Source organism: Panthera uncia, assembly GCF_023721935.1.
Source record: "Panthera uncia isolate 11264 chromosome A3 unlocalized genomic scaffold, Puncia_PCG_1.0 HiC_scaffold_12, whole genome shotgun sequence".
Taxonomy (NCBI): domain Eukaryota; kingdom Metazoa; phylum Chordata; class Mammalia; order Carnivora; family Felidae; genus Panthera; species Panthera uncia.
In genome coordinates, this window is record NW_026057579.1 from 1184655 (window position 1) to 1201382 (window position 16728).

The 16728-nt window shown below is 45.0% G+C and overlaps 1 protein-coding gene across 6 annotated transcripts in view; it reads right to left on the reverse strand.

Moving 5' to 3' along the window:
* ST3GAL5 (ST3 beta-galactoside alpha-2,3-sialyltransferase 5) overlaps positions 1 to 16728 on the reverse strand; it is a 51069-nt gene that overhangs the window by 84 nt on the left and 34257 nt on the right. For 2 of the 6 annotated variants that reach the window (XM_049652091.1, XM_049652092.1), the window contains exons 4-8: positions 16148 to 16252; positions 11318 to 11661; positions 7376 to 7562; positions 5484 to 5642; positions 1 to 947 (exon numbers count right to left, since the gene is read on the reverse strand). The exon at positions 1 to 947 is cut by the window's left edge and continues 84 nt beyond it. In XM_049652091.1, coding sequence (XP_049508048.1) covers positions 699 to 947; positions 5484 to 5642; positions 7376 to 7562; positions 11318 to 11661; positions 16148 to 16252 — 1044 coding nt within the window. In that variant the 3' untranslated portion in view covers positions 1 to 698. Of the gene's footprint in view, positions 948 to 1915; positions 1990 to 5483; positions 5643 to 7375; positions 7563 to 11317; positions 11662 to 16147; positions 16253 to 16728 lie in introns of all 6 variants that reach the window. The other 4 variants (XM_049652095.1, XM_049652094.1, XM_049652093.1 and 1 more) reach the window with 4 other exon arrangements.

Sequence of the window (16728 nt, forward strand, 5' to 3'; positions counted from 1 at the left end):
GTCATCATTTCAGGGAAGACGGTGGCTTCTGTAGCCTAAGGTGGCTTCAGAGAATGCAGGAGACCTGGAAAATGTCTTCTGTGTCCCTCCCCGACCACGGACGTTGTTTCCCCTGGTTGTTTCCTGCAAGTCTTCTGACAGAAGGCAGACCCGACAACAGAAAGGGACCGTGAACTTCTCCAACTGGCCCAGGCCTCACGCAGCAGCATGGCCAAACCAGGACTAGTGGTTTAGCTACTGAGCACATCATCCTGGAAGTGCCCCCGACATCTGTCCTACCAAACGGTAACAAGGAACCAGAATCAGGCATTCAGGACTCTCATCAAAGGAGTGACCTCCATTCTCCTTCCACTTAATTACCTGGTATTCTGTGTGCAGTAGACATGGACAGAGTTTTTACAAATTAAATAACGTTCTTAAAATTCAATAAAACATCATTACATACAAGTCTCTTTGAAAAGTCTTTCCCATTCAATTCTCAAAATTAACTTACAAAAGTTTGTGCAAAAACACTGACCTCAAATAAATAGGTGGGGGGGGGGGCAAAGTGGGAAGAGCTAAACTTTTTTTTTTTTTAAATTAAAAGTTAAAAACACCAGCTGCACTTCAAAGTATTTGCAGGATGAAATGGATCAAGAAGGCTAGGAAAAACAGCCTTCAGAGTCAGAGCTGCATTTTCAAGTGAGGTTTCTCTGTGTTCAGAATTCACAATGGATGCCTCCACTGAGGTCCTTCACCACGCCCTCTTTGACCAGCTTTAGGAGGAACCTGGTCTCTGTTGTCACATTATGCATGGTCTGAAAGTTCATGGCAGCCATGCAGAGATTGTCAAAGTAGTGCAAAGGTGTTTTGGGTTGATTGAGGTCATATCCGAAGCCTGCCAAACTGACTTCATCACACAGATGTGTGGCTAAGACAACAGCAATTACACCAATGGTGGGGACATTCTGAAAAAAAAGGAAAAGACAAAACAAGGCTTAGGAGCACAATTCATTGATTTCCAAGGGGTATCCATGCTCTGCAGAGTAACACAGGCTGCTCTGGGGGCCACAAGTTTAGACATGACATGGTTTTACAGATCCCAGAATCCTGAAGTCGGACTTCCTGCCCAAGTCAGGGATTTACACTCTAAAACATGGTCTGTGATGTGGACACTTTTCACACACCACCAAGAGGTGGCTTGGCAGTTACTGTACCAAGCTAAACAGTGTTCCTTCTAAGCCTTCTTCCTACTGGTCCTACATGTACTGACCGGAACTGCAAAAACAAGTTCATTTCTTTTCTTACACGACACGCATCTAGAAGGTCTAGGTATCTAGAAGGTCTGTCCGTTCTGGAATCAGTGGTCACAGGACCTTCCACAGTCTTTCTTGGGACCTGTTTCTGGAGTTGGGCCCTTCCCTGCGGGCTCCTGTGGACAGTCTCTGCCAGAGAACACAGCAGCTTCAGTTCTTGCCAGTGAAGACTGAGTTCACGGCTTATCTGAAGCTACCTCCCACCCAAGGCCAACACTCCTGGCAAATAAAACACTTCCAGGTCATTTTTCACATGTATAGCTGCTAAGCCAGGTTCTGCCCACCCTCGATTTGGGCAATTTTTAGGCCCCAGTTAAGGGTCTCCACATTTGTTCCTCCCAAAACATTATCCTATGGACTTTGGCCTAGTGCGCCAAATGTCTGAACCATTCTGGATTCTGACTGAATCGCCACTCTGCCACCCTCCTGTCCACCATCTTTCCACTTGCAAATCGGGAATCGTGCTTTCTGTATCTCTGTCCCAGTTTTGGGTGAAGACAGTACACAGGGCAGAGAGAAATACAGAAAGCCTTAAGCTGTCTAAGCACCAGCCGAAGGCCACTGCTGACCCGCAAATGACATTCTGTTGTATGGTTTTTCATGTAAATAAATATACCTACTTTGTTCATCCTACTTGGGTCTGTGGCTTCCAGAAACAACTCTCCTTTTCCGTAAACTGGAACAACAGCGAACCCTTCAAAGTTCATAGTTTAATCAGGATTAAGGAGCTTCTACTAAGCTCATCATTTGTCAAAAGCCACCTCTTGCTCCTTGGTGTGTTGCATCTACGTCACTCATTAAAAAGAAACTCAACAGTCACTGAATTCAAGAGAAATTAACCCAAAGGAAGACTTTCTGCTGTTTAGCCATAAGACCCTACGGCAGTGTCCTGTCTTACCCTGTGGCCAGCGTGGCACCTAGCAGGTCGGGAAAACTCAATCAGGGTTTACAGGAGGAGTGTATGAAGTCAACTGCTCATAGGGGCAAGTATATGGAGAGAAACTCAGAAACTATCAAAAACCACTCAGAGGGGTAGAGCGTTTGACTGCAAAAACCACTCAGAGCATGTTACCTACAGAACATATCCCCTAAGATCATACCTCTTTTTTTTTTTTTTTTTAATATATGAAATTTACTGTCAAATTGGTTTCCATACAACACCCAGTGCTCATCCCAAAAGGTGCCCTCCTCAATATCATACCTCTTAATCCAGCAGACTTCCCTGTCTGCTGGAAGGGCCTATGCGTGAGGAAGTTCCTGACAATGCAGTTTGTTGTCCATTTTCAAGCTTTTCCCTATGTATCTCTGTACACACATTGTTATTTTTATTTTTTAAAGTTTTTATTTATTTATTTTGAGAGTGAGAGTGCATGCATGATCGAGCAGAGGGACAGAGAGAGAGAGGGAGAGAGAGAATCCTAAGCAAGCTCCATGCTGCCAGTGCAGAACCCCATGCAGGGCTCAATCCCACAAACCATGAGATCATGACCTGAGCCAAAATCAAGAGTCAGATGCTCAACTGACAGAGCCAGCCACGTAACCCTCTAATTTTCTTATAATAAGATTTTTTAGAGTAAAATTGCTGGGTCAAGACTATTCACATTTAAAGCTGATATCTACTGCCAAAATACCATCCAGAAAAAGTACCAACTTATAATTCTATCTGTATTCCTGCCAAAGAAGGACATTATCAAGCTTTTAAATCTTTGCTAAGAAAATAGGAAAAAAATGTCATTGTGGCTCTAATGTACTTTTATTTGATTACTGGTGAAATTGAACATTTTATCATGTACTCCTTGGCAGTATAAATTTCTTCCTTTGTGAAATGTCTGTTCATATCTTTCCCTCATTTTTTAAATTGGCCCATCTTTTCTTTTTGCTGTAATAAGATCATTCTGTACTTTGAGAGTATTTACTATCATACATATGATAAAATTTCCCCCACTTATTCTATGTTCTAACTTTGTTTCTGATACCATTTGCTGTTCAGTAATTTCATATTTTATTGGAAGTAAATCTGCTCATTTTTGAAAGGTTACTTCTTCAATAAAAATCTACACAAACCACAAATGAGCATTTGCCTATGTCTAAAAAATATGATGGAATTTAATAAAGAAACAGGGCAGTTGAGAAGATAGAGAAATCGAAAGGTATTGAAAGATACTTGAATATATTTATAGTAAAACCTCTTCATAACTTAAGAATCTCGCCAAAGTCTATGTAAGTCTTTTTTTTTTTTTAACTGCTTTGTTAAAATTGATGCTAACAGGGGCACCTGGGTGGCTCAGTCGGTTGAGCATCCGACTTCAGCTCAGGTCATGATCTCTCGGTCTGTGAGTTTGAGCCCCACGTCAGGCTCTGTGCTGACAGCTCAGAGCCTGGAGCCTGCTTCGGATTCTGTGTCTCCCTCTCTCTCTGCCCCTCCCCCACTCATGTTCTGTCTCTGTCAAAAAATAAATAAACGTTAAAAAAATTAAAAAAAAATTGATGCTAACAGGCTAAAAGTTTTAAGTCCACGTTCTGGGGGAACGAATGTGCTCCCAGGTGGGCAAGAGCAGCTAAAGCAACCTATTCTATAGTGAACCGGATCATGGACCCTGATAGCTGCTGCCAGGGGGGCAGGGCCACTATCCTCTGCGAGGGAAAAAAGGAACCATTTTCTGACCAGAAAGACTGGTCCTGGCCATGCTCCTGCAGTGGGCAGAAACTACGTGGCCCTCCCCAGGGATGGGAGAGCAGGAAAGCACCCGAGAGGGCAGACGCCTGAGAAAAACGGCAGCCTGCCAAGGGAAGAGCTTCAGCTGTGTTCATGGCTCAAGCCTGGGGCTGGAGCCAGAGTTGGGGTTAGCGGTTACCGATCACAGTAAAGAACTGGGTTTTTGTTTGAAGGAGCCTATTTAGGTATTTGTTTTTCCTATGAAACACAGAATTCTTCCTTTAGAGTTTACATAGGTGTTTTAAAGAACATTTTTAATTAGAATTTGATTCATAGGGCAAACAGAAGAGTCTGCTCATCTGCCTATTGGTTGACCACATCTAAGAGCCTAGCTCAATGTTTGCAAACTGTGACCCTGACCAGCCCCAGGTATCTCCTGGGCAATATCTCAGGCTCTCAGTGTGAGCAGCAGCACTGGCCCCCATTTCCAAATTCCTTGCTTTCCTTCATATGGGGAGATTTTGCTTGGAAGTTTGTTTAAGGAAGGGGTGCCTGGGTGGCTCAGTCGGATGAGTGTCTGACTCTTGATTTTTGGCTCTGGTCATGGTCCCAGGGTCGTGGGATCAAGCCCTGATTCAGGCTCTGTGCTGAATGTGGAGCCTGCTTGAGATTCTCTCTCTCTCTCTCTCTCTCTCTCTCTCTCTCTCTCTGCCCCTCTCCCCTACTTGCACTCTTTCTCACTCTCAAAAAAACAATTTTAATTTTTTAAAATTAAAAAAAAAATTTTTTTTTAATTAAAACAATTTTTAAAGCTGTGATTTCCAGCTTTTAAAAAAGTGTTTTAAAGACACAGGCTTAGCTATTCGGATCGTAAAGAAATAGGTGATAAAGCCATTGCCACCTCCCTGGTGGCAGCACAGGCTAAATGCGGGTAAAGAATCCCTACTGCAGTGAACAGCCAATATAGTGCAAAGGTTCTCAAATTAGGCTGCAAAATAATGTCACCCAGGGGGCTTTGACAGTCCCAATGTACAGACCACCACACAGAATAATTAAGCAGAAAGTGTGGGATGAGACCCAAGCATCAACTGAAAAGCACTGCTCTGGGGGGCGAACTTTATTTACCATCACCTGTAAAGTGAAGATAAATGTCAATTTTCGCTTAAGCAGCGCACAGAGTTAAAAATGTAAAGAACTTTTCAGACCACCAAAGTGTCTTTCAGTGTCCTCCAGCAGTTAGTTATATGGAGTCACCGACTAGGAATACCTTAAATAACATCTCAGGGACCTAAGTGTTAACGTGTTGACTGTACTGAAGACAGGAGTCACCAGGGGAAAGGCCAGGTAAACAATGAGGAGCCCTGAAGTCAAGATGCAGAATAGGAAACACACACGGAGCATCTATCTGCTCAGTGACTACATTTCTACACTGGATGACTCTTCTGGGTATACAGCTGAGCCCAAGTGAAAGTTGTACAGCTGTCTCCCTTCCAACACAGAGAAGAACAGTTAACTTTCAGTTGCAACAATACCTTATCTCGGCCCCAGAACCTTGACTGCGGCTCTGAGTACTGAAGGATGTCAAAGGCAGTCTCTTTGATAATAACTGGATTCAAAATCCTGAAATGTTTTGGCTGTAGTGGGATTTTTTCCGCCACCTGCTTCCAAAAGAAGAGTCGCACCCAAAATGGCTAAGGAAAGAAGGCAGGCAATCATTAGGGGTATTTAATAAGGTTATCCCACCAGCAGCAGGTGAGAACACACCCCTGCTAATCAGCCCAGAGTTATGGCGTGACCCCATGTGGGCTTGTCTGCTGCATTTGACAGCAAAGTCACCGAGATCTATGTGAATCCAAGAACTCAACTCAAAGTAGCCACCCCGAAGGACCCGATTTACGAACGTGGTGTTGGACAAGAGGACGAAGGGCAGCGTCGGCTCTGGTTTCCATGGGGAGGAAATTCCCCAGGGAATGACCTGAGATGGTAAGCCTTTTTAGGATTGAAAGGCATCGTTTGTCCCTGGGGAGACCAGGTGAACAGATCCTATTTAAGGGTATTAAGTGTACGAGTGACCCACTCCGACCAGGCCCTCACCCTGCGTCCTCTCCATGGCTTTGCTCTATCTGTCTAGTCCTGTGAAGTCTTCTGGAAACTGAAAGTTATTTCATAGGTGCTTCATCTTCCAACTAGGTCGACTTCTACACAACAGAAAGTCCACATCATAACCTATGCAAAATCAGGCTTTGCAGATACAAATTCTCCATCACATGGAGCTTATGTGAAAAGTGTAATATATCCTATTAATTTTGCAGACGGCTAGTTTGTGTGTATATAGATAGTTGGCTCCTAGAATCTATTTCAGCATCATGGGTAGGACCATAAAGTAATGTGATCAATTATTACAACAAACAAAAGGGCATATGACCAAGTGAGGGCCATTTCCTCAACATCTGCCCCTTTGGAATTCTGTGAATTTCCTCCAACAAGGGGACCACCTATCAGAGCATTTTTAGAGAATCTCTTTGGGAATATTCCTCAAACGTTTTGTATATATTCTTTTGAAAATCCTCCACAGTGGTTTATACTCATCCAAGTAAGTCTAATTTCTCGATTAGCCAAAAGGCATGTAAACTCAAGTCTGGTGAGTAAGGTAGGTGATCACTAGTAACAATTTTGGTTCAAAACTTGATTTTCCCATTTAAGTAATGATCACAGTTTCTACATGTGACGTAACCTTAAATTCTGAAAGTAATTCTCAACAAGGAGTACTGCTGCGTTTCTACAAAGGGAGTAGTTATTTTAGAGACACCACAAAAGTACAGTTGATCCTTGAATGATGTGGGGGTTAGGGCACCACCACCCTATCCCCGCATAGTTGAAATCCACATATAACTTTTTTTTTTTAAGTAGGCTCCATGCCCAGCGTGGAGCCCAATGGGGGCCTTGAACTCACAACCCTGAGATCAAGACCTGAGCTGAGATCAAGAGTCGGACGCTTAACCGACTGAGCCACCCAGGTGCCCCCACAGATAACTTTGGACTCTCCGAAAGCTTAACTGAGAGCTTACTGTTGACCAGAAGCTTTACTGATAATATAAACAGTCGATTAACACATCTTTTGTATGTTATATGTATTATATATTATATTATATTATATTATGTTATTACAGTAAAGTAAGCTAGAGAAAAGGAAATGTTATTAAGAAAATCTTAAGGAAGACAAAGTATATTTACAATACTATACTGTATTTACTGAAAACAATCTGTGCATAAGTGCACCCACGCAGTTCGAACCCACACTGTTCAGGGGTCAACTGTATGTATGCCACTGTGTTTGTTTAAAAAATAAAAGTCTGTAATTACACTTAGAGACCCCTCCACTTCTTATGAAAGAATACTAGATGGCTGAGTTTCTAGTGCTTACCAGGGTTTCATTTTTCACCATTGCTTGAAGCCAGTTGAAGTCAACACTCTTAAATAAAACAGCAACAAACAAGTCATGGGAATAATAGTCAAGGTCAGACAGTGGCGCACCCTCTGGGTAAGTCATCCTTATGGTAGTTTTATTACCAACATGCTCTGAATATCCCTCAACTGGTGCACTGTTTAACCTATTTAAATAAAAAGGAAAAGATAAATTGACAAAGCAAGCCATCAACCCTCTTATCATATCATACAAAGTCCCTGCACTGCGTCCCCTGCATTTTTAGGACTGGGAGTGGCTGTGGGTCCGGAGGAAGGCATCCCTCCCAGCAGCCTTGCGTTGAGGGACACCCATACCTCAACTCTGAATGTCAAGCAATCCCATGTAGTCCTGCCATTTCAAGCTAATCCAACATATTATATTTTAGGCTTTCTCTGGGCACCAGTGATGTTGCCTTGAAAGCTTCCCACTGTGTTCAGATATGAGGGGTTCTTGCCAGGAATTCAAAAAGATAAGCAGAAAGGAAACCTAGAAACCAGGGCAAGGCAGACACAAACCACACTTAGACCGACAGGGTCAGGACCAAGGAGGGCAATAGGCCCAGGTGCATCCTTAAAGCAAGGATTTGGGACACTTACAACTGTCAGATCAACAAAGGCTCTTACCAGGCTCGTTGTTTGGGGGCAAATTGTAAGAATTCTTCTGAAAGCAAACTGACCCAGTTAAAGAGTTTCGTAATCTCAAAAAATGTCTGTTTGGTTCTTCCCCTGTATTATCACACCTGTATCCCAACTTCCTTCTCTATTCCGCTGCCACTTCTTCTAGATCTGATACCTACCTCTGGATTATCATAAGATATTATTAGACACGATGACTAAATGCAAGGCATGCCCCTGAGGTGGTTATTTTTTCCCATTTCTTATTTTAAAATAAAGGACATTATCAGTGTGGCTGGTGAAATCTGATAAGGATGTAGACAGCGTCTAAATTTTATCGATGTTAATTTCCTGATTCTCAACATTGTTCCGTGGTTCTGCAGTTCTATAATAGAATGAATGCCCTTGTTCTTGGGAAATACACACTGACTTGTTTAGGGGTAAAGGGGCTTGATATTTGCAACTATCAAAGGGTTCGGAAGAGTAACGGGAGAGAGAGAGAGAGAGAGAGAGAGAGAGAGAGAGAGAGAGAGAATTATAAAGCAATGTGATAAAGCATTACAGGTTGGAGAATCTGGGGGGAAGGGTGAATGCGAGTTCTCTGTACTATTCCTGCAACTTTTCTGTTAAATTTGAAATTGTTTCAAACCGAAAAGTTAACCTGCAAAGGCTTCTTCACTGATATTCTCCCTCATCATCAGGCTAAGCAACCCTTTCTCTATCCCTAGCACTCAGTGGCCTCCCAATGCCCACACATGAAGTCCCTGTTCCCCAGTCTGGTGATGTGTGGGCCACCACTGGGCATCGGGCCACCTTCCAGCCCCTTTCCCACTCTCCCAGCCTCTCCCTCCTCCTGCCAGGGTGGGGGGCTCCACACCTAAGATCTCCCCACCTACCTCCTCCCTGAAGAGCCAAATCCCACTGCTCTGCAAGGCCAGCCCAGGGCCACCCTTCACTCCCGCCACACCTCTCCTCTGGCCCAGAGTGTGCACTGCCTGCAACTCCTGGCTTCTCTCTTCTTCTCTTCCTGTATCCCAGTCACAGACCAGTAGATGGGCATGGGGTCCCGTCTGCCTCCCCAGTGCTGCCTGTGCACGCATCTTTCAGCTGATCACGCAGAACCGGGGATTAGGTTCTGGAAGCCTCATACCCTGCATGTGGACTGTTTGTGTCCTGCCCGGACCCTGGGCCCTGCAGTGCCTCAAGGTGCTCATCTATGATGCCAACAGTGATGGCTCCACTGAGGAACAAGAACATCTAAAGCAGACAAGGTAGTGTCTGGCACACAGAAGCATTCAATGAAAGGCAGGGGCTATATCCTTCTTCACCCCAACATTTATAACCCTGGAGGCCCCACTCCTACCCCCCCACCTCACATCATTCCTGCTCTCTGGCTGCTGGGGCCCATGGCACCCCTTCTGCCTTAAAACTATGTTCTTGGGGCTCCTGGGTGGCTCAGTCGGTTAAGCGTCCAACTTCAGCTCAGGTCATAATCTCATGGCTCATGAGTTCAAGTCCGTGTCCAGCTCTGTGCTGACAGCTCAGAGCCTGGAGCCTGCTTCGGATTCTGTGTCTTCCTCTCTCTATGCCCCTCCCCTGCTTGTGCTCAGTCTCTCAAAAATAAATAAAACATTAAGAAAAAAAAAATCTAGATTCTTAACTATTTCTTCTATCTTGGCTCTTACAAAAGTCTGATTCATTCCCACAAACACTTTACACCCCCTGTCCTCTCCTCCAGAGCCCCCGTCTATCCTACAAATTCTCCAAACAGAGCTGCTAACATCCATTGAGCCTTTACCCCAAGCCCGACACTAAATGCTTTACCCTAAGTTCTAAGTGCTTTACATCTGTGAACTCATTTTGTCTTTATGTAAGCCTATGAGGTACATACTATTATTTCCTCCATCTATAGATGAGGAAACAGAGGCACAGGACAGTTAGGAAACTTGCCTGAGATCACAGCTACTGGGGACAAAGGCATTATGCGAACATACCACTTTTAGACTCAGAATATCTGAAATGGATCTTGTTATACTCCCTCACTAACCAGAGATTTTTTTCTCCAACTACTCCGCTTCTGACAGCAGTTCTGCTAACACCTGAGACCCCAGACTAGAAATCCTGGCATCCCTTACCATTAATTGTCAAGCTGTCAGGAAGTTCCCCAATTTACTTTCTCAATATATCTCCCGGATTTGATCCTTCAGTCTCCATTTCCACTTTTTCTGCCTCACACCAGGCCCGCACACTGCGTGCACGGACTACAAACTCAACACCCAGTCCCCAGCCCTCGCCTGCCCTGCCTTTGGTCAAATCCACACGCTCCTGCTGAGCAAATCTGATGAAGGCCCAGCATGCCTTCATCATGCTCCTGGTTCTACACATCCTTCAGATGGGGAGAATTTATCAAAATGTATCAAGAGCCTTAAAAATATTCGAGTATCTTTAAGCCAACAATTCTGAGAATTCTTGGAAAGGAAATAATCAGAGATAAAGACATAAGTATGAGAATGTGCAAGGCATTTTCACAATAACAAAGAAACTGAAAAATTCTAAATGTCCACAACAGAACAGCTAAATAACTTCTGATACTCTCATTTAGAGGAACGGTAAGTACTTGGAAGAGTTAATTTTCTAAGAAATATTTAATGACCTCAGAAACTGTTCATAATATTAGATTAAAAAAGCAAAATACTTTATAAGAATATAAATGCACTCATTAGTATGTGTATAGAACAAAAGTGGAAAAAACACAGCAAATTAATAGTGGTTGGTTATTTGTGCTATGAGTGGTTATTTTCTTTCTTACATTTTCCTGTATTTTTTTTTTTTAATCTTCAAGAATGAGCACATTTTACTTTTACGATCAGGAAAACAATTTTCAGTTGGCTAAACCAGAGAGAATCTAGGATGAACGGAGTTCAGACTGTGTGCTCCCCACGATCCCTCCAGCACTGCTCGTGGGGTGCACCTACACCGAGCCCTGCTCCCCAAAGCCAGGCATCTCACTAGCTCACCCCCCAACACCACGTCCACTTCCTGGCTCTGCCTCACCCAGGCTTCCTCCTGAATCTACCCAGTCTTCCAAACCTCACCTCCTCTGTAAAGGTTCTGCCATATTAGGGTTGATACGGCGCAGTTTGGGGACATCCAATCATTTCAGGTTTGTGTCTCAACTCCTCAAGCAGTAAATCCCCTGCAGGCAGGGGCCTGCAGCACTTCCTGCACCCCTCACTGGCACTACACCAACAGCAGTGAACTGAACTTTAGAGGTGAACCCATGTACCTTATCACAACATCAAACTGGTTCAGGGCATGGCCCAGTGCTAGTCCGTGCAGTATCCCGCCGCTTCCGATAACCACACAACGCCTACAGCTCTTTGCTTTTAAGTGTTCAGGCATGTCGTGCTCAGGCAATATCTCCAAGAGGCTCTGGACTTGGCTGGAGAACCTCCGGAATCCAAAAGGAGGATCGTACTTGTACTCGGCTTCATTCACTTTGGGGGCCTCTTTCACGAAAGGCGGTAAGTCCATGCTGTACCTGTGCTCAAACAACTGCGCCATGGACTTCTTCGCAAACTTTGGTCGGCATTCCTTTTGCAAGACTTGCTGAGCATATTTCTGAGCTCTCTGGAATGAAATCACACCAGGCTGAGTTTAAAAAAAAAACCTCTCAGGCATCAGAAATACCCTCTTACAGATGACACTGTGTCCTGGGATGTCTGATAAAGCTCCCTGTAGATTACTGTCTTTCAGCACAAAACATCTCCCTTTTAGAGTTAATTTGTGGTCAGAAACTTAAAGAAAAAAACCTGAGAGAATCACATAACAAGGAGATAAACTCAACAATATCTACACTTCATTATACAAGGAAAGCATGTCCTCATACCCCCACCTCCTATCTCTAGCCTGCCCTTGTTCCTAAAATAAATGTGGGGTGAAATACATACTCTGATGTATTTCATGTTTTTTTTTTTTTAATTTTTTTTTTTCAACGTTTTTTATTTATTTTTGGGACAGAGAGAGACAGAGCATGAACGGGGAGGGGCAGAGAGAGAGGGAGACACAGAATCGGAAACAGGCTCCAGGCTCCGAGCCATCAGCCCAGAGCCTGACGCGGGGCTCGAACTCACAGACCGCGAGATCGTGACCTGGCTGAAGTCGGACGCTTAACCGACTGCGCCACCCAGGCGCCCCTCATGTTTTATAAAAGCCCGACACAGGCTACAACATGGATGAACCTTGAGAACATTATACAAAGTGAAATAAGCCAGTCACAAAAGGACAAATACTGTTTGATTCCACTTCCATAAGATCTCTATAGTACTAAAATTCATAGAAACAGGAAGTAGAACGCTGGTTATTGGAGGCTGAGAGAGGGGCAGGTGGGAAGCTATTGTTTAATGGGTACAGAGTTTAGGTTTTGCAAGATGTAAAAGTTCTAGAAATCTGTTTCATAGCAGTGTGAATATAACATATCACACTTAACAGCACCATATTGCACATTTAAAAATGGCTGAGATGGTAAATTTTATGTGATTTTTACCACATTTTTAAAAAATCTCATGTATTTTAGGTTCCTGTCTAGCGGGATGAGAAACAGGCTTATTTACCTACCAGTTGGGGCAATGAGCTTCATACAGTCTGAAATGCAAGTTATTCTACATGTAACCAGGGAATAATGTCACATCAACATAGAAGTAGCTGGCCTTGGTTTTGTATACAATTTTCCTTGCACATTAATGCTTTGCCTCAATAAGGAACGACTGTTGGGGCACCTGGGTGGCTCAGTTGGTTGAGCGTCCGACTTCGGCTCAGGTCATGATCTCGCAGTTTGTGAGTTAGAGCCTGGCGTCGGGCTCTGTGCTGACAGGTCAGAGCCTGGAGCCTGCTTCGGATTCTGTGTCCCCCTCTCTGTCTGCCCCTCCCCTACTCATGCTCTGTCTCTGTCTCAGAAATAAACATTAAAAAATTTTTTTTAAATAATGAACGACTGTTGAATGCCAAATACTCTAGCCCAGATGAATGCAGCAACCCACGGAAGGACATGGGACAAAGGGCCATTCGTCCCAGTCTTTCCTCTTGGCTCAGTCTGGCCAAATTCTGCCTCCAAACTGTTTGGCAGGAAGTTCTCCCTCATCGCTGTACTTTTTGTCCTTATCTCCACATTCAGCAGCCTTGGCTCTGCCTTACCCCTCCTCCCACCAAGCTATCTTCTCACTCACACGCACATACAAACGCCTATGTGCATGAATGTATGGTGTCCTAGATTTGCTGGGATATTTATTTTTAGGACTGAACATGTCTTTTGAACTGCGTCCATACTATTATGAGGATCATTGTTGTATATAATTTTATTTTTTAAACTTTTTAATGTTTATTTATTTTTGAGAGAGCGAGTGAGCGAGAGAGAGCATGAGAGGAGGAGGGGCAGAATCCGAATCAGGCTCCAGGCTCTGAGCTGTCAGCACAGAGCCCAACATGGGGCTCGAACTCAGAGAGTACAAGATCATGACCTGAGCCAAAGTCAGAGACCCAGCTGACTGAGCCACCCAGGCGCCCCTGTTGTATATAACTTTAAATGTTTGCCTCACCTGTTATTTTTATTGTCTAATTTTTGTATAATAATTTTTTGTAGGAAAACTTCTATCTTACTACAGCAAAAGCCCCCACCCTCCCTTTTTAAATTACAGCTTCAAAAAGTTATTAGCATCTGGGAAGAGTACACTGTCTACATCTTGAGGATGCGGCCCTGTTTCTGAAAAGGTGAACTGACATTCTCTGAGTACAGATGCTGCTGCATACATTATGCCAGCCACTGCCTCGGCCTGTCGCTAGATCTCCAACACTTCACAAAATGGCCGTCAGTACCTTCACTGTGTGGGCTCAAGGAGGCATGGCCGGTAAGAGGGCTGGGCTGGTGTGCTAACCTGGTCCGATTACTTCCCAAATTCCTAAAACCACAGCCTCTGTCCACACAGAGCAGCACACAAACACCACCACTGAGAACAAGAGTTTAAAGACAAATTGGCACCTTCGTGAGGAATCGGCAGGAAAGCCAGGCAAGGACCAGTCGTGACCCCCAGTAGCACCGGAAGGAAGGCCTGCCAAGCCCATGTCACTGTGCACCCAGCAGGGACTTAACACCCCACCAGCAGGGGCAGGGCAAACAGAGAAGCCACACAGACCACACACATCTGACTCTAGACCCCAGGCCTGAGGGTTGTGAACAGCAAGTTTTAGAGGACAAAAGGCCAAAATGACATGTCAAGCATCTGGTTTTGCAGATCTCCTAGGATAGAAATGAACCTCTGAGAAGTGCCCAAAGAAACCCCGAGCAGACGAGTGATGGGCTCATGACTGGAAAGAGAAGTAGGTGATCAAGCCAGAAACCTGGGCTCGGCTCTCCTGAGCTGCCAAATTTTCTCTTTTAAAGTTTCATTTGGAAGGAGTGAAACTTCGTTCCATTTCCATTCTGGCAAAGAGCTCCACTTGAGGCTTCAGACTTAATTGTCTAGACTGGGGGCAGAGGACAAGGCCTAGTCATCACCTTGTGACGGGGACTGCGCCTGCCCTCACTCACCGCGGGTGCGATTACATCCGTCCCGGGTGAGCACATGCTCTGAACGCCACCAGAAATGTCTACAGCGACAGCAGTTCCTCTGCTCCTTTCGTTTCACCTCATTTAGAGGTGTGGACAGGCCCCGAGAAAGCCCCTGGGACCATTTCTTCTAACCAGAAGTTGTTCCAGCCTCTCCCCCACCTCCTCCACAGCTCGAATGAGAAAAGCCCGGGGAGGAGAACCTCGCCTCCCAGAGCCGTGATGAAAGAAGGGGCTGTGACCCTCCCCTGCCCTGCTGCAGAAAGCTCCAGAGCTGGAAGCCAGAGCAGGCAAGGACAGACGGACACAGAGGGGTCTGGCTGGCATTCATCCACTGGGAAGGATCACTGGGAGGACCACTGGGAAGCAGAGAACTGGCGACTGTTGAAAATATACAGAAACTCCCGCTTCTCTCAAATCAAGGCGTGGAAATGAGGGCTTCGGTGTTTTAACCGTCTTCCAGGCTGAGCTTGCCGGCTGCCCACAGCTAAGAATAAACAGACATCTGGTAGTTCCGACTGTCAGGGAGGTGGCGACTTGCCATGGAAAACCACAATGTGAAAATTCACTGAAGGGTATTTAAAAAATCAAAGTGATTTTCCTCGGCAGTCTCTGCTTTCATTTCTACTGCAGAATTTTTAGGATAATGGTCCTCCAAATAGAAGTAAATGGCATAATTCTTAGTAAAAGGCAATGTTCTCTTTTAGTCCTTTACGTCGAGGACAGGGCACGGCACTGAGGTTGGAGGAGGGTTTCGGGGCTAGAGCTCACCAAACCTGGGTAGGAGCCCAATGCAGCCACAGACCACGTGAGCTGAGGGCATGGGCTACCTTATGACGCTTTCAATGCCAGATGTGTACCAGGCTGGTGCTGGCCTCTTCCTCCCAGGGGCTGCTCTGACGCCCACAGCATTACGCACTCTGCCTGAAACATGTGAGAACAGCCGTAGGAGAACCGTGAGCAAAGCTACTGCCACATGTAACTCACACTGAAGTCAACCATCTGTAACTCCTACCCAGCTAAAAAAGTAGGGCAAAATCTGAATAACTGAGTCACAGAAAGAGTACCACAGTAAAAACTCAGACAGTCAGTGGCAGCCTGGGACTGGTGGCTGAGGGTGGGGACAGACTACAACAGGTGAGGTAACTTACCCGTTGGGTGATGGAAGGAACGTTCTAAAATTGGACTGGTGTGATGGTGGTGTAACTGTGTAAGTGCACGGACACTACAAAATTGCATGCTTGAAAGGAGTAAATTTTATGGTGTGTGTATTTTGGCACAGTAAACCATTAAGAAAAACCAATCAGAAGATCTGGATGCTGGACCCGGTTCTAGATCTGTCAACCAGCAGTGTAACCTTGACTAAAGATCTAACCCTCGGTCAAGGCTTCAGTTTCCTCATCTCTGATATCCGAGGATGATCTGGGGCAAGGAGGCAGCGCTAAGAGGGGAAAAGAATCGGTCTAGAGGTGCAGACACCTGGACTAATACCTCGGCCCAGGTTATACTGCTTACCTTAGCTATGTGAGCGCAGGTCTGCAGAGTCAGAGAGAAGCACATTTGGCCATAATGAACTACACAGCACAAAATGCAGTCCTCAGGGTGATATGTGGTTTTTAGCTGAGAAGAGAGAGGGCCAAGTTCAAACTGCTGCTACCACGCAGCCCAAACCTGATTGTGACCTGACATGAATGTGCCCTTGTCTCTCCTTAAACATTTTTAAGTGCAATTTCACATCTGAAATGTACTTTCAAAGTGTCCGGGTCCCCACAGAGACCACTGTGAATCTTTTTAAAGAAACTGTACGTTAAGGGGCGTCCTTAAATAGAAAGGACAAAAGCCACGGGCACACTTCTGCAGCTGTGTTAACACAGGCCAGGCCCAGCACAACTAGGCAATGCTCAGAGTCCAACAGGGTCAGCAGGGTCCCACTAACGTTGCTAGCTGCTGAATATCATCAACAGAGCTAACAGGGCCTCATGGCTTTGAGACCACCTTCTGCTAACATACATCTACAACAATTCAAATTTGCCCCAGTGCTCTTGGTGGTAAGGACCAATGTCCAGCAATAGTCTGGAGACAGGGTTCTCTTTGCA